This window comes from Podarcis raffonei, chromosome 12 (genome assembly GCF_027172205.1).
Source record: "Podarcis raffonei isolate rPodRaf1 chromosome 12, rPodRaf1.pri, whole genome shotgun sequence".
NCBI classification, from domain to species: domain Eukaryota; kingdom Metazoa; phylum Chordata; class Lepidosauria; order Squamata; family Lacertidae; genus Podarcis; species Podarcis raffonei.
In genome coordinates this window covers 7,972,412-7,994,285 of record NC_070613.1, presented here as the reverse complement: position 1 = coordinate 7,994,285, position 21,874 = coordinate 7,972,412, and the positions used below count along the sequence as shown (strand labels likewise).

The window sequence follows — 21,874 nt, the reverse complement described above, 5'->3', positions numbered from 1 at the left end:
CCCAATGACTTCTGGCAGCAGAATAATAAATAATAATAATTTTTTTTTATTTATACCCTGCCCTTCCCGGTTCAAAAACCAGGCTCAGGGCGGCTAATAACAAATTTAAAACACTTAATTATAAAAGCAGCATAAAATACAGTATAAAAACATGAATAACAATAAAATTCAAAAATCAATTTAGGGGAAATAAGCATTTGATAGTCCCCAGGGCTAGCTGGCTGAATTGGTCCTACTTGGGCCAGCGCGGAGACCAGGGGAGAATTAGCTGTGGGGTCTCAGAGTGGGTGATCTTCATAAAGGGGGAGGGGGAGGGGAAGGGGAAGGGAGGGAAATAAAAGATCAGGGAAGGGAAATAAAAGAATGAGGGCACGGTGCTGCCCCAAGCCAGCCCTATTGGCTGGCTGATGGGTGTGGCGTGGCAGCCGGGTAACTGATGCAGGGGGCCGAATACGTCCCCCTGCTGACGCAGAAACTGGCTCTCACTCACAACTCCTCCCCTCTGGAAGGAGGAGAGGCTTTCTCAACTCAGCCGCATTGTTGTTGTTTGATGTTGTTTAGTCGTTTAGTCGTGTCCGACTCTTCGCCAATGTCAAGCAGGCAAATCAATAGTCAAAACAGGCAGCGTTGTGCAGTGGTTGGAGTTTTGGACGGGAACCTGGGACGCTAGGGTTCAAATCCCCTCTCAGCCTGAAAGTGAACTGTGCCTGCTTTGTGGCCTTTGGGTGCTAGGAGAATTCCTCTTTATTTTCTAGGTTTTTGGAAAACACACACTTGAGTGCTTCTTGAGTAATTTGTAGTTTGATCCGATTGCTGTTTTAACTGATGTTTATTCTACCTTTAGATTTGATGCTTTTTAAAAAAAGTGCACTGCCCAGAGAACTAACTGTTAGTGGGTGGTAAAAACAATGCTTGCAATAAATAAGAAAATATTTTCAGTAGTCAACAGGGAAACGCACACAAGCACACACCATTGGGACTGTTAAGTGCCTGCTTTGGAAAGGATGCAAGCCCGCCGTGAGCTAAAATAAGGCATTTCTCTAGAGGGGATTTGTGTTTCTTGCCAAATGGAACGACCTCAGCCAGATCCAGCGATAAATTGCTTCTAGAAAAAGTCACAACAACCTCATAAAGAGCTTTGCATGTGCATTCCCAGTTGTGTAGGAAGACACTGATTGGCAGTTTTGAGAAAATACAGAACACGAAAGCCTCCTCTGGGGAGCTCCTATTCCAGGAGAGCCATGTTAACGACGAATTAAGAGATGGAGAAGTTCTAATGGATTCTAAGTTTGGGCTCTGTCCTGGTGATCTACTGGAGAGAAACTGTCTGCCTGTGTGTGCAGAAAGGGCCATGGTTTACCTCTGCAGCAGGAAGCCAACAACTGGGTGGGTGATGATGATGATGATGATGATAATAATAATAATAATAATAATAATAATAATAATAATAATAATAATAATATCCCACCCTCCTTGGCTGAGACCAGGCTCAGGGCGGCTAAAACCAAATACATAATACATTAAAAACACAAAATCAAACGATTAGTTTAAAATACAAACTAAAATTAAGTGGGAACCCACGAATCACAGCCGTAGGGGTAAAGAATTAAAAGTTCACCAGGCATGGCCACCCATGCTGGTCCCATATGGGCTGATAGAAAGAGCCAAGCAGGCCATTTACATACAGGGTCCCATAGAAAGAAGGGGGTCAGACTGGGCCCGTACCAAAGGCCTGGCAGAACAGCTCCATCTTGCAGGCCCTATGGAAAGATGTCAAACCCTACAGGGCCTTGGTCTCTTGTGAGAGAGCGTTCCACCAGGCTGGGGCCAGGGCTGAAAAGTTGTGTGTTTTGTTGCCTCTCTCTCTGTCCCTCCCTCTCTTGAAGAGAACTCCATGGTGTTGTGTGTTTGCAAAGCAACATTCCATCCTCTTCCTCCTCCTCCTTGTTCTTTGTCGGGGAAGCGCCATAGCTCAGTGGCAAAGGATCTGCTTATCAGGAGCTTGTCCAACTCTCAAGTAGGACGCTAGCAGAAACACATGCCTGACTGGCATGTTCTCTCCCTCCTGGTCGATCGTTCGGGAGCTTCAAAAGCATTTTTCACAGCAACTGATGCCAACAGACATCGGCACACTTAAGGATCCGCAGAGTCTTTGCAGTTGCGTAACAGACCTCAGCAACTCAGCATTTTGGCTAATCTACTTTATTTACATATAAACACACGGAGCACTGCAACACGGCTCCCTCTCTCTCTAGCATCAGACAGCAAAGAGAAAAAAAGAACAAAGGACAATAGTCCCACTTCACGGAACACAGTAACGCAAACATCCTGTCTCCGTCACTTCCCACTCTGTGGAGTCAAAACATACACCGTCTTGTGATAGACAACAATCCCATGACTGCAACCATGGAGCAGGAATTCTAACACTGCTTTGCATACAGAAGGGCCCAGGTTCCATCCCTGGCACCTCTAGGTATGGCCGGGAGTGTCCCCTTGTCCGAAACCCTGGAGAACTGCTGCCAGTCAGTGTAGACAATACAGACCTAGATGGACCAAGGATCTAACTCCGTAGGAAGCAACCTCCTATGTTTACACCTCTCCTACCTGGGGCTTCCTTCTGAACCCTCCAAGACCTGCAGCTACCGAGCTGTTTACTGAAAGAATTTGGCCCAGTGTGTGCACTGCTGCTGAGTGTCACTGTCCGGTCTACAGGCGATCGAAGTCCTGGCTGAGGACGTCGGGAGCGGGGGCAAGATGGTGGGGTGGGAGCAGGAATGAGAGTCCAGAAGCTGCGGGTCCGAGGGTCAGGAAGCAAGGAGTCACGAAGTCAAGGGCCCGAGGGTCGAGAAGCAAGGAGTCAAGCAGCCAAGGTCCGAGGATCAGGAAGCAAGAAGCCAAACGCAGCAAGGCAGGAAACATGTTGCTGTGGCAAAGAGCCAAAGGAAAATGCTTCTTAGTTTCTGTTTGCCACTGTGCAGCTGCTTAAAGTCAAAAGACTCTGTTTACATTCCAGAGACATTCCAGGCTGTTGGAAGTCTCATGGAAGACAGGAGACAGATGTGATGTTTACTGGTTTCCTGTTCCTTTGTTCCTTTGTTTCAGTTGCTCTCTGTCTTTCACAAAGAGAGGATGTATTTTTCTTTGCTGTCTGCGTAGCTAGAAAATAAAGCATAGCATGTAGCTCATGCTATCTCATCCTTCCGCACGAGGCTGGAAACTCTGCTGAATGGGGGGATGTGCCTGGAGCCTTATCAGAGGCTCAGGTTGTCAATCACATCGGAGGCACTTCCGGAGGACTTGGCCAGAGGAGGATGAGCTTTATCAGCTTGGCCAAGCGAAGATCCCGACAATGCTGACCTTATATCCCTTCCCGGCTCTTGCCACCAGGTGCTGTGAGCTACCAAGTGGCCTCACCTGTGTGGCCGCGTCTTGCCTCTCCAGAACAAACTTAGGAAGGCCCCAGTCCTGCAAAGCCCTACCGGCCACAGGGCCTGGCTCCTGCACGCATACCTGACACTGAGCTAGATGGGCATTTTAGTATTTGTGCTGGTTCCGTATTTGTTAGGAAATGCATTTTGCAAAGAACTATGGGAAGAGAAAACCCATGTGATGTAATGTAACAGCTGCAAAATCTTGTGACTCCGATTAAGGTCCCAGAAATGGATGGCTCCCTTTAAAAGTGATCATGGGTAATGATAGGATGGGTGGGAGGGAGATTGGCTGGTTGTTTCGCGGGTGTGAAAACTCCAAGCACATGTGGCCCAGAGGAGCTGGTGAGGACCGAGCTACAATTCATGGACTGCTTCAAGGGAGTTTTAGAAGAAAGAATCAAGATGACCCTCTCTTGGGTTCAAGAGAGTGAAACGCATTGCATTGGACTTAATATACAGAGGCACCTCGGTTCTCAAACTTAATCCGTTCTGGAAGTCCATTCCAATACCAAAGCGTTCCAAAACCAAGGCATGCTTTCCCATAGAAAGTAATGCAAAAGGGATTAATCCGTTCCAGACTTTTAAGACCAACCCCTGAAACAGCCATTTAGCATGAATTTTACTATCTAACGAGACCATTGATCCATAAAATGAAAGCAATCAACAATGTACTGCAGTCACACCATCAATCAATCAATCAGTAGCTGAACTGGGTTCCACACGGTCACAAGAACGAAACAAAAAAGAGCTGCAAAAACAAAAATGCAAAATAAATAGCAAAAACAGACAGACCTCAGAGTAACATGCAAATGGAAGTGTGGCACTCAAAACGGAAGTGTAACACTCAAAACGGAGCATGTTCAGCTTCCCAAAAAAGTTCGCAAACTGAAACACTTACTACCAGGTTTGCAGTGTTTGGGTTCCAAGTTGTTTGAGTTACCAAGCATTTGAGAACCAAGGTACCACTGTATATGTATGATATTGCTTGTAATAGTTGCTGCCCTTCTTCAAAGTCTGGGGTGTGGAGTTTACTTCATCACTAGGGCTTCAGTGGTGAATTCTGCATGACTCAGAAAAATAGCCAACAGGACTCAAGGGACTGACTCAATATATGGCAGCTTTCTGTGTTCTTCTTCCTCCTCCTTGGTCTCCAAGCATTTTACAAGTACAGTGCTACCTTGGGTTAAGTACTTAATTCGTTCTGGAGGTCTGTTCTTAACCTGAAGCACCACTTTAGCTAATGGGACCTCCTGCTGCTGCCGCGCCGCTGGAGCACGATTTCGGTTCTCATCCTGAAGCAAAGTTCTTAACCCGAGGTACTATTTCTGGGTTAGCGGAGTCTGTAACCTGAAGTGTATGTAACCTGAGGTACCACTGTATAAAACCAATTACAGATAAATATAAATGCACGTAACTGAAGTACACACTCAAACCGTTCCACTGAAATGTTAACAATAAATCTGCAATGAAAATGTGCTATGAAACAAGCTCATTTAAACAGTGCAACAATCAAAGCGGCCATTAAAAAAATTAATGCAGGAGGTTCAGGGAATGCTGATCAAGAAATATCTTGCCTGGTGCAGATAGAAATGAAAGGCTTAAGGGTTTCATTCAACGTTAGTCCTGCTCAGAGCAGATCCACTGACATCAATGGGCACCTTAGATCAATTAATTTCAGTCCGTATAGTTAAAGCTATGGTTTTCCCAGTAGTGATGTATGGAAGTGAGAGCTGGACCATAAAGAAGGCTGATCGCCAAAGAATGGGTGCTTTTGAATTATGGTGTTGGGGGAGACTCTTGAGAGTCCCATGGACTGCAAGAAGATCAAACCTATCCATTCTGAAGGAAATCAGCCCTGAGTGCTCACTGGAAGGACAGATCCTGAAGCTGAGACTCCAATATTTTGGCCACCTCATGAGAAGAGAAGACTCCCTGGAAAAGACCCTGATGTTGGGAAAGATGGAGGGCACAAGGAGAAGGGGACGACAGAGGATGAGATGGTTGGACAGTGTTCTCAAAGCTACCAACATGAGTTTGACGAAACTGCAGGAGGCAGTGGAAGACAGGAGTGCTTGGCGTGCTCTGGTCCATGGGGTCACGAAGAGTCGGACACAACTAAATGACTAAACAACAACAACAATCACAAGTTTTACGCTGTCCGGTGAGTCCGTCTTCAAGTAAGAGTGAAAAGTGCCTTGCTGGAGCAGATTTCAGTCCACCTTAATTCAGCGTCCTTTGCAAGAACCACAGCAACCAGCAGGAAGTTCACAGACAAACAAATTGCCAGCCAATTGCATTCTTACCCAGGCATTGTATATCAGTGGCCCTCCTGATAATACTGGACTCAGACTCCAATCAGCCCCAGCCAAGCATGGCCAATAGACAGGATTCATGGGAGTTGTAGTCAAATAACATTGGGAAGCCCATAGGCTGTATAATTATGTTTTATTGAATTCATCCATTCAGCTCCCTGAGGGATCAATCTTTCTCCCACAAAAGAATTATGAGGCTTTGGCACTCTAGAGTCCGTGGCACAAATGGGATTAATTTACTGCAGCAAGACTAACAATCTGAAATGAATAAATCTTGTTTTATTTTTATTTATTTATTTTGCACTATGGAAGTTGCGTTTTTGGAAATCAGGAGCACGAGGGACCTTAAACCGTATTGACAAAACATATTTCTCCATGAAGTTTGCTTGGCTCACAGATTTATCTCCCCTAAGTAGAGATGCTGTCAAACTTGATAGATGGCCATGTGAAACAGCGGTGGCATTACAAAGCAAACTGGGTCAACATTGAGTCTTCCAAAAATTAGCCTTGGTACTATAATAAGGTCTCTAATGAAGTTGTTACGGGTTTATTATCAACCACGTGGAAGAAGAGTTTCCCCTTTGGCTGCTTAGAGTACGTTGACTGTTGACACGGGACAACAGCTGAGGGATTGCCTAGACACCCAGGAAGCAGACGTTGAAGGCATAATATTGGATATAAAGGTTGTATTTATAACAAAGAGAAGACCTGCAGCCTGTTCAACAGAATTTTGAAACCCAAGTCAGGTGGGATCTGAATAACTCTGGTAGGGACGGATCTTTCCGCCCCCCTGAACATGTTCACACCAGCAACTCTCAGTTCCAAAGCTGATTATGGGGTGCAGGATACGTCACATGAGCCTAAAATGTGCATCCCAATCAGCTATGCAGGGTTCAGCAGGCCAAAAGAGCAGTCATCCAAGCATAGCTGTCAACTTACAGATTGGAAAATAAGGGACCAGCAGACAAAATAAGGGATTTTCCGAACACAGGTATGTTCAACTTCTGAGCCCCTCCGAGCCAAAGGCAGAAAACCCAGGCAGCAGCCAAACGAAGCCTCAAGCGGTGGTTCCCACAGCGCATCAACCCGGCAAAGGGGATGCAGCAAGGAAAACCACCGTCACTTCTCCGCTGGGAAGTGCTGAGCAAAGGCAAGTCCCCAAGCAATGCGGCCAATTTGATCGGCACAAGGCATGCAAGCTCCACCCCCCCAGTCGTTCTTAGACTCCTTATTGGGTGAGCAATGCAGCCAAGCAACACAGTTGGAGCCTCCCTGGCCAGGAGGGAGGGAGGGAGGGAGAGGAGCTGATTCCTTTGAAACCAGGGAAATTTAAGGGACATCAAAAATAAGGGACAGCAGCAGGACACAGCGTTTGGATAAGGGAGTTTCCCGCCAAATAAGGGACAGTTGACAGCTATGCATCCAAGCCAGGTGTAGAAAGTAGCCGGAGAATAGGGATAGGTAGATATGCTTGTTTCTCCCATTCACATTTTCCCAATTTTAAATTTACTTTCCCACATTTCCACAGCATCTGTGATTTACTTTTACTACTTTTAAAAAACTTGGTTGTGAAAATTTATGAGCATTTTAGTGCAAACGTCTCCCAATATGCACATTCGTGTGCAATTTCCCAAATATCCATTTTTGTATATTATTGTATACTATTCAATATTATATGCCTGTTGTCTTTGTCCATGGAGTTTTCTTGGCAGGGATACTGGAGTGGCTTGCCGGTTCCTGCTCCAGGTGGATCACGTTTAGTCAAAACTCTCCACTATGACCTGTTCATCTTGGGCGGCCCTGCATGGCATAGCTCATAGCCTCTCTGAGTTATTCAAGCCCCTTCGCCACGACAAGGCAGTGATCAAGGTTATGCTTAAAATTCTACAAGGCAGGCTTAAGCAGTATGTGGACCGAGAGCTCCCAGAAGTGCAAGCTGGATTTCAAAGGGGCAGAGGTACCAAATTGCAAACATGTGCTGGATTATGGAGAAAGCTAGAGAGTTCCAGAAAAACTTCTACTTCTGCTTCATTGACTACGCAAAAGCATTTGACTGTGTCGACCACAGCAAACTATGGCAAGTTCTCAAAGAAATGGGAGTGCCTGATCACCTCATCTGTCTCCTGAGAAATCTCTATGTGGGACAAGAAGCTACAGTTAGAACTGGTTATGGAGTAACTGATTGGTTCAAAATTGGGAAAGGAGTACGACAAGGCTGTATGTTGCCTCCCTGATTATTTAACTTATATGCAGAATTCATCATGCGAAAGGCTGGACTGGATGAATCCTAAACTGGAATTAAGATTGCCAAAAGAAATATCAACAACCTCAGATATGCTGATGACACAACCTTGATGGCAGAAAGTGAGGAGGAATTAAAGAACCTTTTAATGAGGGTGAAATAGGAGAGCGCAAAATATGGTCTGAAGCTCAACATCAAAAAAAAACCTAAGATCATGGCTACTGGTCCCATCACCTCCTGGCAAATAGAAGGGGAAGAAATGGAGGCAGTGAGAGATTTTACTTTCTTGGGCTCCATGATCACTGCAGATGGTGACAGCAGTACAAAATTAAAAGATGCCTGCTTCTTGGGAGAAAAGCAATGAGAAACCTAGACAGCATCTTAAAAAGCAGAGACATCACTTTGCCAACAAAGGTCCATATAGTTAAAGCTATGGTTTTCCCAGTAGTGATGTAAGGAAGTGAGAGCTGGACCATAAAGAAGGCTGATCGCCGAAGAATTGATGCTTTTGAATTATGGTGTTGGAGGAGACTCTTGAGAGTCCCATGGACTGCAAGAAGATCAAACCTCTCCATTCTGAAGGAAATCAGCCCTGAGTGCTCACTGGAAGGACAGATCCTGAAGCTGAGGCTCATGAGAAGAGAAGACTCCCTGGAAAAGACCCTGATGTTGGGCAAGATGGAGGGCACTTTGGCCACCTCATGAGAAGAGATGACTCTCTATCATTTGCTCAGGCTCCGCCCACAATTGCTCTCCCTGCTTCCTGCCCCACTGGTCCCAATGAGCGCCAGGCATTGTTTCAAGTGTGAGACCCAGTTTGGTGCAGCAGTTATCGTGTTGGACTAGGACCCACGAAGCCAGGGTTCAAATCCCCGCTCGGTCATGAAGCTCACTCACTGGGTGACCTTGGGGCAGTCTCTCTCTCTCAGGCTAGCCTACCTCATAGGGTTGTTGGGGAATTAAATGAGGAGATGCAGAACCATGAATGCTAGCCTGAGGTCCCTAGAGAAAAGGGTAGGATATAAACATGGCAAACAAACAATAAAATAAAATAGTGAGACATTTAGGCAAATGGGAGCCCATTATTCAGGTGAGATGGCCAAAATTATCCCTACTGACTCATTAGCCCTCTGCTTCAAGGGCTGGAAGTGGGGTGCGATCCTGCTACAATATCACCACAATTGCCCAGCTCCGTTTCACAGACCAGTTTGCATCCTGCAAGACCCAATTGTGTGTTAATGCTGTCACCTAGTGGTGTGCTAGTGAGATGAACCAAGAACGCAGAGGTGGAAAGCAGGGATGCTGTTATCCTTCACTATAAGGCAGGGGTAGGGAACCCTTTGTAGTCCAAGGGCCACATTCCATTTTGGGCATCCTACCAAGGCCACATGCAAGCGGCGGGTGGGTTCACGGTCAAAAAAGTGTGCGGGGCAATGAGTGCAGATCCCACCTTTGCAGAGCAGCTCATCAAACCCAATCTCAGAGTTGGAGGACACATTCCAGATCACTCAAGGATGCTGCATAGCAGAGGTAAAGAGGGAAAGGACTCCTGGACGGTTAAGTCCAGTCAAAGGCAACCATGGGGTGCGGCGTTCATCTCGCTTTCAGGTTGAGGGAGCTGGCATTCATCCACCGACAGCTTTCCGGGTCATGTGGCCAGCAGGACTAAACCGCTTCTGGCGCAACGGGACACCACGACGGAAACCAGAGCGCACCGAAACGTCGTTAACCTTCCCACCGCAGCAGTACCTATTTATCTACTTGAACTGATATGCTTTCGAACTGCTAGGTTGGCAGAAGCTGGGACAGAGCAATGGTTTTCTCCTGATTGAAGTGCAGAGTGTTTGAGGACCAGAACTTCTGCAGGGAAACCAAAATGCTTGTTTACAAAGCTATTGTACTACCAACCTTACTGTATGCTTGTGAAACGTGGACCACTTATAAACGCCATCGCCAACTCCTCAAAAGTTTCCATCAACGGTGTCTCTGAAAATTGTTACACATCACTTGGGAAGACAGGCAAACTAATGCCAGTGTACTGGAAGAGGCAAAGATAACCAATGTTGAAGCGATGATTCTTCAACATCAACTTCATTGGACTGGTCATGTTGTGCAGATGCCTGATGATCGTCTTCCAAAGCAACTACTCTATTCCGAACTTAAAAATGGAAAGCGTAATGCTGGTGGTCAACAAAAGAGGTTTAAAGACTGTCTCAAGGCAAATCTTAAAAAATGTAGTATAAACACTGACAACTGGGAAACACTGGTCTGTGAGCGCTCCAGCTGGAGAACAGCCTTTACCAAAGGTGTCACGGGCTTTGAAGACACTCGAACTCAGGACGCAAGGGAGAAACGTGCTAAGAGGGAGGCACACTTGGCAAATCCACACCATGATCAACTCCCACCCAGAAACCTGTGTCCCCACTGTGGAAGGACGTGTGGTTCCAGAATTGGTCTCCACAGTCACTTATGGACTCAATGTTAAAAGCATGTTCATGGAAGACAATCTTACTCAGCTACGAGTGATCGCCGAAGAAGAAGATGCTAAACCAGCTATAGTTTAGGGCCCCACTCTCTTGGGGGCCCCAAAAAAATTAAAGGAGAAAAAAAATGGATGTACATTTCCAAAATATAAGATAAAAAACAAATGGGGCAGGAGTTGGTCACGGTGTGGATTTGCCAAGCGTGCCTTCCTCTTAGCACAGGGGTCAGCAAACTTTTTCAGCAGGGGGCCGGTCCACTGTTCCTCAGACCTTGTAGGGGGCCAGACTATATTTTGGAAAGAAAAAAAAATGAACAAATTCCTATGCCCCACAAATAACCCTGAGATGCCTTTTAAATAAAAGGACACATTCTACTCGTGTAAAAACACGCTGATTCCCGGACCATCTGCGGGCCGGATTGAGAAGCCGATTGGGCCGGATCCGGCCCCCGGGCCTCAGTTTGCCTACCCATGTCTTAGCACGCTTCGAGTGTCTTCAAAGCCCATGACACCTTTGGTAAAGGCTGTTCTCCAACTGGAGCGCTCGCAGGTAAATCCGGCACTGGCTGGGTCCCTCCGAAGTGCCCGGCGCGCTGAACACCTTGCCTTGCGCGTTTACCTGTGCGCGCCCAGGTGAGTTGCCTCGCCGCGCCGGGTGCCTTGCCCCCGCAGGAGCGGCAGGGGGCGCTGCGAACGCTCTCCCGGCCACGATTCCATCGCCACGGCAACCTGCCAACGGCAACGCAACAGCCGGGCTGCAGATGGAGACCTGGAAGCTGTGCAGCTGCAGTTCGCCAGGCGCACAAAACAAAGGCGTTCTCTCTTTCTCCCTCTCCCGGTCCTTAAACTGAGGCAGCAAACGCAGATCTCCCTTTTTTGCATGCTCTGGGAGTTTTGCAATGGAAGCCTCTTTCCTTGAAGAGGTGGCTGCCTCCTTGGTGAGAGAATTTCTCAGCAAAAAGGTAAAGGATAATAAAAATAAAGAGCTTTGCGATCTTGCCTTGGAGAGCCGTGCATGCGCGCTTTACGATGCTTTGGGAAGGGGGAAAAATAGCAATGCATTTTGTTAAGCTTAAAACCTTCCTTCTGCTTTCCCCAGATTTTGCTAAAATAATTAATGCTTTTGTGTGTGTGTGTGTGTGTGTGTGTGTGTGTGTGTGTGTGTATGAGTGTATGAGAATGACTTTGATTCAGGCTGCAACAACAAGCTCTCTGCCACCCACCACGAGGACTACATTTCCCAGAATGCACTTGGGATTCCCATGAACGCGGAAGCAGAAACATGAGTTTTCCACCCAATTTGATAGGAAAAGGCTGTCCAAATGTTAAAACAGAGCGTAGATTGTGTTGAACGGATGTGTACTGGAGAGGGAAAAAAAAGCACGAGCGATGAAGCTGTGCTAGTGATTATTCTGTTTAAAAATAACATTTTTATTTTTTAAAAAAGTGGAGGGGAGAAAGGGATTGAGAGCTCCCCGGTAGGAGGTGCTATTAAAAGTCATCAGTTTGGCCGCTTCTAGCATTTTATCCATTAAAAGCTGCAGAGTCGGCGAGAAAGAGACAGAGAAAGAATTTCCAATATTAAAAATGCATGTCTGCTTTTGTGACCCATATCCATTTCACACATCTAATTCAAGCCTGGATTATTTATTTGTTAGTTTCACGGAATCATAGAATTGCCGTGTGGGAAGCGACTCATCTAGTCCAACCCTCCGCATCCTTTGTTTATGTTTGTTTATGCATTTATTTACATGCTTGGCCGACACTTCATATCATTAGGGGCAGCTTGCAAGCTCAATTAAAAAATAAATTGCAACTTGTTGCGGGGGAAACAAATAAACAGAACTGATACAATGCAAATGAAATCATATAACTTTTTAAAATGGTTTTTAAAAAACACACACCAAAAAACCCCAAACAAACCCAAAAGTTACAATACAGCTTTGTCCCCTGCCATAATGTCACAGTTTTAAAGAAATTGAAGTCTGGGGGAATTGGTTTTGCTGACAGCCTTGCAAAGCTATATGATTTCATTTGCATTGTATCAGTTCTGTTTATTTGTTTGTTTTCCCCCATCACAAGTTGCAAAGCAGCTAACCTTATCCCTTCGATACGGTTCCTGCACTTCCTCAGGATCCAGCCCTGGTAAGGATCCTGACCTGCTAGAGAGGCATAGGGTTGTGAACACCCACAACCACTCCTCCAAACAGGGTGGATAAAAATCAATGATTTAAAAAATACGTAAATAATATTTTTAAATGGATTTTTTTTTATTTAAATTGGATTTCTTAAAAATTTAAATCAGATTTTTAAAATAAAATGCTTTTGGGGAGAAATCTTTCTAAAGATATTTTTATATTTAAGTTAAATTATAGTCCAAAGGCTAGTCATCAGGAAATAGTCGTAAGTTTTTTTTTTAAAAAAAACATTTAACCACATCAGTTACCAAACATGGATACATATGCGATAATGTTATTGCTTTAGTTAAATAAATTGTTTAAATGGTTATTAAGGAAATGATTATTTTTCTCCTTCCAATAAAGTACAGCAGAAAAGTTGTCCAAATATAAACAGTTAACTTATGAAACCTCACAATGATTTCATAATTATCTGTCTTTGTATTTCTAATAGTCTAACCAAATCAGTAATTTTCGATATAACTGTAAAAACTACTCTGAAAATTTATCATTCCAAAAAAAGAAACCTTCCTCTGGTTGTAAATATTAAGATTACACCAGCAAGAATGAGTCTTTCTGTAAAACAAATGATTTAAATCAAGTATTATTGACTAGTGATTTAAATCAAATCCACCCTGCTTCCAAAACTCAAAACTCTGCCCACAGACCCCAAAAGGTTGGCAACCTTTGCTTTATGCACAGAATCCTATTGCATGGCCCTATGTGCCATGCCAGGGACACGGGTGGTGCTGTGTGTTAAACCACAGAGCCTAGGACTTGCCGATCAAAAAATCGGCGGTTCGAATCCCCGTGACGGGGTGAGCTCCCGTTGCTCGGTCCCTGCTCCTGCCAACCTAGCAGTTCGAAAGCACGTCAAAGTGCAAGTAGATAAATAGGTACTGCTCCAGCGGGAAGGTAAACGGTGTTTCCGTGCACTTCTCTGGTTCGCCAGATGCAGCTTGGTCATGCTGGCCACATGACCCGGAAGCTGTACGCTGGCTCACTTGGCCACTAAAGCGAAATGAGCGCCGCAACCCCAGAGTCGGCCACGACTGGACCTAATGGTCAGGGGTCCCTTTACCTTTATGGTAACCTTTGGCAAGGATATCTAAAAGGTAAAGGACCCCTGGATGGTTAAGTCCAGCCAAAGGCAACTATGAGGTTGCGGAGCTCTTATTCCTTTCCTGATGGGTCCGTTCAGGATTGGCCACGACTCAATAGGGTCAGATTCCACATTGTGAGTTTATACAGTTCATAATGCAAATATTCCCTAGCGACTACTGGACCTAATGGTCAGGGTCCCTTTACCTTTATGTGCTATGCCAACTTTACTGGATAGTATTTTTCTGTAGGAACTTTATCAACAAGTTGTCCTGAACTGTTAAGACAGGATGGGGAGAGGTCCGTATCCTGTACAGCGCCACATCCGTCCTCTCTCTTCCCTCTGCAGTGCTTGAAGAAAACCATCGTTGTGATGGATGAAGAGTTGCCCCGAACAGCTCTCAGCATCAACAACAGAAACGAGCTGCGAAATGTCTTGCACCTCCAGTCTTTGTGCAAGCAAAATAAGGTGAGAAGATGAATCCTCTGTACGAAATTCCCTGGATCCTTTGGAAACCTGAGAGCGGGTGGAAATGAGGCCAGCTGTTCCATAGATAAACTACGGAACTCGCTGGACATGTAAAAAGGTAAAAGTGTATTGGGAAATGATTTATAATGAGTTGAAAAAAATGTTTAAAACTACTTTTCCAAAAAAACCACACACACCAGAGTCCTTTTCATCGAGGATAAACCAAACTGAAATTCCTAGGTGTCAGGAAAGGTCATTTATGTATGCAACAACTGCAGCCCGTGTTTTGTTAGCCCATAAATGGACAGCGAGTGAGGTCCCACCTAAAAAGGCTTGGTAAATTAAGTTGACAGAATATGCAGAACTTGCAGGTTTAATATATAGAATAAGACAGCAAGAAGAACATACATTTAAAGAAGATTGGAAAGCATTTACTGAATATACCTGTACACAGCTGAAAATGCTGGCAGCATTAAGATAAATTCAATAGAGTAAATAATTTTTGATGGATGCGAAAGTGGAAAACGGATTTGAACGGTCATAGTAAGATATGCAGGGATGTATATGATATGTAAAATGAACCACGGGAAGAGAAGAAGGGTAGTGTTATGTACTGAAGTTCTCACCCTGGGCCAGCAGGGGGATACTGTAGATAGTATGCAAATAAGGGATCGAAAGTGACGTTCAGTGATTGGATAGTTTTAGAAAATTGTTACAGTTACGTTGTACTGGAGCTCTATATAAGCAGGCTGGCTGAACCCTTCAGTTCTGTTCTGGCCTGTGAATAAACAAGAGCTGTTTGAAGAATTGCTGTGTCGTCTGATATGTTCACCCACAACTTAACAGGTAGCTCCTGCAGCCAGTGGGAAGCTGCGCACGCCTCCTCCGTGCCGGAAGGAGCGCCGGAAATAGTGTTTGCACATGCGTGAACCGGCCCAAGCCACAAAAACTTTGCCGACTCCTGGTGTAGACAATATTGAGCTTGTTGAACCGGTAGTCTGAAGCAGCTTCCACTGTGCACATATCTCAGTTAATGGTTCAATGAAAGGCAGAGGTTTTCTCTAACCAGCTGAGCTCTTCTGTTGCAGGCAAGGGAGAATCCCTTGAAAACCCTCCTTGAAGTCATGGCCAGCTATTTTCTGGAGCGTATGAGCGGCTCCAAGTGCGTTAAGGGGAGCCCGCCAGCCCCACGGAAGAAGCTCAGCCAGCCCAGGTGTACAGAGGACTCTGTCCTGAAGAATTATCTCTCTGATGAAGATGCCCACTTGCAAACTGGGCCTGGAAAAAGCAAAACCGAGACCTATAGGTATGGATAAGCGCTTTGATTCTAAATCCATTTTCTTGGGCCAAGAAATGTCGCTACAGATGAATCTTCTTGGTGTAACTCAGAAGTGGAGAGCGTTTGTCATCTCTGCATTCCCTTTTGGAGATCCTTCTAGGGACCACATACCGGTGTTGGGTGGGGCCAGGTTGGCTAGTGGGTGGAGCAATGGATGTGACTCTGACCTTTGCACAGGTCATTCCAGCCACAGGAAGGTCAGGGGTTTCTACACACACAAACCTCTCTCCATCCTTTGCCCACGCAACTGAGGCACGGATGCTGCAGCACAATTGCTGACAGGAGTGAGGCCTTGTGTGCATTTATGTAATGCCTGGACTCAGAGGTCTGTTCCAGTTGCGGGCTGGCCCAGTATACCTGAAGGAGCATCTCTACCCCCATCATTCAGCCCGGACACTGAGGTCCGGCTCTGAGGACCTTCTGGCGGTTCCCTTGTTGAGAGAAGTGAAGTTACAGGGAACCAGGCAGAGGGCCTTCTTGGTGGTTGCGCTCACCCTATGGAATGCCCTGCCATCAGATGTCAAGGAAATAAACAACTATCTGACATTTAGAAGACATCTGAAGTCAGCCCTGTTTAGGGAAGTTTTTAATGTTTTCTTACGTTTTTAATCTATTGTTGGAAGCTGCCCAGAGTGGCTGGGGAAACCTAGCCAGATGGGTGGGGTATAAATAATAAAATATTATTATTACTACTTCAATAAGTTATTGATAGTATTTAAAGCCCTTAGGACCTGCGAGATCGCCTCACCCAAATGCACCTGCTTGATCACTTCAGTCGATGCAATTAACACTCCTACAGAGGTACCACATAACTAGGGCTGGGTGATATCTAGTTAATAATAACTAGTCATAATAATAATTTTATTATTTATACCCTGCCCATCTGGCTGGGTTTCCCTAGCCAATCTGGGCAGCTTATATCACTTATAGGTAAAGGTAAAGGGGCCCCTGACCATTAGGTCCAGTCGTGACCGACTCTGGGGTTGCGGCGCTTATCTCGCTTTATTGGCCGAGGGAGCTGGCGTACAGCTTCCGGATCATGTCGCCAGCATGACTAAGTTGCTTCTGGCAAACCAGAGCAGCGCACAGAAACACCGTTTACCTTCCCGCCGGAGTGGTACCTATTTATCTACTTGCACTTTGATGTGCTTTCGAACTGCTAGGTTGGCAGGAGCAGGGACCGAGCAACGGGAGCTCACCCCGTCGCGGGGATTCGAACCGCCGACCTTCTGATCAGCAAGTCCTAGGCTTTGTGGTTTAATCCACAGCGCCACCCGCGTCCCTTATAGCACTTACAGAAACATGATAAAAGGTCAAACATTAAGTAATTCCCCATATAGGGCTGTCTTCAGTTGTCTTATAAAACTTGTGTTCTGATGGCAGGGTGTTCCACAGGGAGGGTGCCACTACCGAGAATACCCTCTGCTTGCATTTCTGTAATTTCGCTTCTCGCAGGAAGGGAACTGCCAGAAGGCCCTCGGAGCTGGACTTCGGTGTCTGGGCAGAATGATGAGGGTGGAGACGCTCCTTCAGGTATACTGGGCCGAGTCTCTTTAGGGCTTTAAAGGTCAGCACCAACACTTTGAATTGTGCTTGGAAACATGAAGATACTTTAGGACCATTGTTATATGGTCCTGGCAGCTACCCCCAGTCACCAGTCTAGGTACCACATTCTAGATTAATTGCAGTTTCCAGGTCACCTTCAAAGGTAGCCCCACATAGAGCGCATTGCAGTAGTTCAAGCGGGAGATAACCAGAGCAGGCACAACTCTGGCAAGACAGTCTGCAGGCAGGTAGGGTCTCGGCCTGTGTACCAGATGGAGCTAGGAGACAGCTGCCCTGGACACAAAATTAACCTGCATTTCCATGGACATCTGTGAGTCCAAAATGACACCCAGGCTGCGCACCTGGTCCTTCAGGGGCACAGTTACCCCATTCAGGACCAGGGAGTCCTCCACATCTGCCCATCCCCTGTCCCCCCAAAACCGTACTTATGTCTTGTCGAGATTCACAATGGTTTTCAACATATATCCCCAACTCAACACCGCAATACAGTGGTACCTCAGGTTAAGTACTTAATTCATTCTGGAGGTCCGTTCTTAATCTGAAACTGTTCTTAACCTGAAGCACCACTTTAGCTAATGGGGCCTCCTGCTGCTGCCGCGCCGCTGGAGCATGATTTCTGTTCTCATCCTGAAGCAAAGTTCTTAACCTGAGGTACTAATTCTGGGTTAGCGGAGTCTGTAACCTGAGGAGTATGTAACCTGAGGTACCACTGTATACTGTTGTTGCCTTCCTATTAATATAGTGCGGTGCACACCCCAATCTCTGAATAGTAAGAGAACCCAGAGGGCTTGGTTTCCTTGGAAGCAAGATCACTGGTGGCTCCTTTGCCATATTATGGTTTTATTTATGCATCTGTGCCTGATGAACGGAAGAGAGAAAGCTCACTGAAATGACATTCATGCCTGCTTAAACCATGAGACACAGTTTCTAAACCAAAGTGTGCTTCTTTTCGACTCCATAGCTCTCCAGGCAGCTGTTCCCATACTGTGGTCTGTCCTTTGGCAATCACTCGTAGCCGAGTAAGATTGTCTTCCATAAATACAGTTTTAACAACGAGTCTGTAAGTGACTGTGAAGGCCAATTCTGGAACCACACGTCCTTCCACAGTGGGGACATTGGTTCCCGGGTGGGAGTTGATCATGGTGTGGATTTGCCAAGCGTGCCTTCCTCTTAGCACATTTCTCCCTTGCGTCCTGAGTTTGAGTGTCTTCAAAGCCCATGACACCTTTGGTAAAGGCTGTTCTCCAACTGGAGCTCTTGCAGGCAAATGTTTCCCAATTGTTGGTGTTTATACTTCTCCTGCCAACCTAGCAGTTCGAAAGCACGTCAAAGTGCAAGTAGATAAATAGGTACCGCTCTGGCAGGAAGGTAAACGGCATTTCTGTGCGATGTTCTGGTTCTCCAGAAATGGCTTAGTCATGCTGGCCACATGACCCGGAAGCTGTACGCCGGTTCCCTCGGACAATAAAGCGAGATGAGCGCCACAACCCTAGTGTTGGCCATGACTGGACCTAATGGTCAGGGGTCCCTTTACCTTTTTATACTACATTTTTTAAGATTTGCCTTGAAACAATCTTTAAACCTCTTTTGTTAACCACCAGCATTACGCTTTCCATTTTTAAGTTTGGAATAGAGTAGTTGCTTTGGAAGACGATCATCAGGCATCCGCATAACGTGACCAGTCCAACGAAGTAGATGTTGAAGAATCATTGCGTCAACACTGGTGATCTTTGCTTCTTCCTGTACGCTGGTCTGTAGAACCATCAGTGGTCCATGAACTTCATTCAGGCGGTCTAAATGACAGACTTCCTTGCATCTGTGTCCTTGCAGCTACGAGATCGATGGGGAAATAATCTCCAAGCGAGACCAGCACAAGAAAAGCGAAAAGTGCAAATCTGGGACGGCATTCGAGAGCACCTCACCTTCTGAGGGAGAGAAACTGGCGAGCCATCACTACGGGGACTTGAGGACACCTGAGCTGTCTTTGAATGCCACGAGGGAGCAACCCCAAGCCAGGAGCAGTGGTCTATTTGGCACAGGAACGGTGGCGGCCCCCCCAGTCAACTCTCCAGAGGTTCTTTGCTCTCATTCTTAACATTTTGTTATTTTTATTATTATAAAAAAATTACATAATTTTATTTATTGCACTTCTGTACCACCTTTCTGACAAGGCAGCCCAATAAAATTTTGCAGTTTAAGATATGAAAACAGAAAACCCCCAACATTGGAAAATATGTAAACATAGCAAAAAAACAACAACACCAGAGTCATTTCAGGTCGTTGGTGGTTTCCTCAGAACCTGAAGACAGGGACTTCCTTAGCTGGGCTCCCCAGACTAGGGAGAAATTAAATTAAATTCCCAAATTCGTACTTCCTGAAACAATATGGGAACTGGAAAAAAGCAGCCCTCCTTCAAAATTTCCACTGCTCTGAATTTGGCAATGTCATTTTATAGTGTGCATATATGTTATGCATACATTGGTAAGAATAATGTCCAATAATGAATTGTATTAAGGGAACTAGCTCTGTAAAAATGTGTATATTAGACAAAATGGCATAGGAAATGTGTGTTGTAGAAGAAATTCACACAAAAACGCTGCTGCGTTTTCCCTTTTCAAACAGCAATGCAGACTGATGTAGATATGTCGAGAACTGAACATAATAAGGCTGGAAGAGTGAGGAAATGAGAGAAGCCAAACGGACGTATTTGCCTATCATCCACCTCTGATTTTAGGAGGAAGCAGGAAGCTGCGTTATTATTAGTCCACATAGCTCCATATTGTCTACACTGAGCGGCAGGGACTCTCCAGGGTTTCAGGGATATACATTCCCAACCCTACCTGCAGATGTTGGGGGTGAAACCCAATACCTTCTTTGGATAGAGCAGATGTTCTCCCATTGAGCCATGGACCTTTCCAAGGCAGTTGTGAAAGTCACCTGAATGGGGTTTATCTGAAGAGGCAAAGTGCTGGGACAAATCTGTGGAAGGATAAAAGCCACATCTTTTAAAAGGCAGCAGATGGTTTGTTGATTAGGACAGCTCTACCTCTATGCTGGTGGCGCTGTGGGTTAAACCACAGAGCCTAGGACTTGCCAATCAGAAGGTCAGCGGTTTGAATCCCCATGACGGGGTGAGCTCCCGTTGCTCTGTCCTTGCTCCTACCCACCTAGCAGTGCAAGTGCAAGTAGATAAAGTGCAAAGTGCAAGTAGATAAATAGGTACCGCTCCAGCAGGAAGGTAAACGGTGTTTCAGGGAACTGCTCTGGATCGCCAGAAGCGGCTTAGTCATGCTGGCCACATGACCCTCGGCCAATAAAGCTCCCTTGGCCAATAAAGTGGGATGAGCGCCGCAACCCCAGAGTCGGCCACGACTGCACGTAAGGGTCAGGGGTCCCTTTACCTTTACCTCTATGCAAACCTGTTGGGTTGTGCAGGACTGAGTTGGGGGTTTTATACGATACAATACGATACGATAATCTTTATTGTCATTGTCCCATACAGAACAACGAAATTGAAAATCTGCACCAGACGTTCAAAAACCAATAAGCCTGCTATCCCAGCCATCCCAGCCTGGTTAACCCCCTAAAAACTCTGATACCCCATAATTAAATACAATATACTCCCATAGAGACTACCTTACACTGCAATTAAAACCAAAATTGCATTTGAATAGAAACTGTTTCTCAGGCGGCTAGTCCTAGTCTTTATAACCCTGTACCTTCTTCCAGAAGGCAGAAGCTGAAAGAGATCATTTCTGGGGTGCGCACTATCCTGCACTATCTCTGCAGCTTTCTTGTGGCACCTGGAAGCATAGATTTGATCTAAGGTGGTAAGAGTGCACCCAATTATTCTCTCCGCAGTCTTTACAACCCTGGATAGCATTGTTTTTCCCCTGACTGTGCAGCTCCCAAACCACACACAGAGACCATAAGTTAATACACTCTCAACAGTACAATGGTAAAATGCCATCAACAGGTCCTTTGAGAGACTGATTTTCCAGAGGATTCTCAGAAAATATAACCTCTGCTGTGCTCTCTTCATCAGGTCTTTACTGTTTTCTCCCCAGGTTAGGTCATGTCTCAACTCCATTTCCAGAAGTCGAAACACTGAGACCTGTTCCACACACTTCCCCTCAATAATAAGTGGCTGAATATTCAATTTACATTTCCGAAAGTCCACAATAATCTCTTTTGTTTTCTTTAAGTATGTGCTGTTAATGGGGGAGATCTGGGTTCCAGTGAGTGACCTATCCAGGCTTTCCCTGTAAGGGAAAGTAATTGTTTGGGGGAAATGGCTTTCACCAGGTGACAAGGGGGCGGGGCCTAGCAACACATAGTGACTGCTCATTGGGTGCATTTGTCTGGAGACTTGCAGCTGATTGGCCACCAGAGGTAGACTGAGTGATCTAATTGATGATTATGTGGGTCATTATGTTGGGGTGACAGGAACAGTGTTGAGCCCTGGCTGGGAGAAGGGCAGTGCCCCATTTTGCCCTGAAGAGAAACCACCTATTCTGGGCTACATGGACCCATAATCTGGCTCAATGTAAGGCAGATTCTACCATTCTAATCCCTATGGTACAGCAATTAAAACTAAACATTTGCAAAGCTAAGCAGGGTCTGACATGGTTTCAAACTGGATGGGAGACTGTGTGTTGAGATTCCTCCATTGCAGGGGGTTGGACTAGATGACCCTCGGTGCCCCTTTCAACTCTACAGTTTTTTTATTCTTTGCTATCCTGTGTGGCTCATACT

The 21,874-nt window shown here is 45.7% G+C and overlaps 1 protein-coding gene across 3 annotated transcripts in view; it reads left to right on the top strand.

Moving 5' to 3' along the window:
- Positions 1 to 11,183: 11,183 nt before the first annotated feature.
- Positions 11,184 to 21,874, top strand: part of MINDY4 (MINDY lysine 48 deubiquitinase 4) — an 86,542-nt gene continuing 75,851 nt past the window's right edge. The window contains exons 1-4 of one of the 3 annotated variants that reach the window (XM_053359747.1): positions 11,184 to 11,429; positions 14,095 to 14,214; positions 15,303 to 15,520; positions 18,950 to 19,193. In XM_053359747.1, the coding sequence (XP_053215722.1) occupies positions 11,367 to 11,429; positions 14,095 to 14,214; positions 15,303 to 15,520; positions 18,950 to 19,193 (645 nt within the window). In that variant the 5' untranslated portion in view covers positions 11,184 to 11,366. Of the gene's footprint in view, positions 11,430 to 14,094; positions 14,215 to 14,236; positions 14,333 to 15,302; positions 15,521 to 18,949; positions 19,194 to 21,874 lie in introns of those variants that run through there. The other 2 variants (XM_053359749.1, XM_053359748.1) reach the window with 2 other exon arrangements.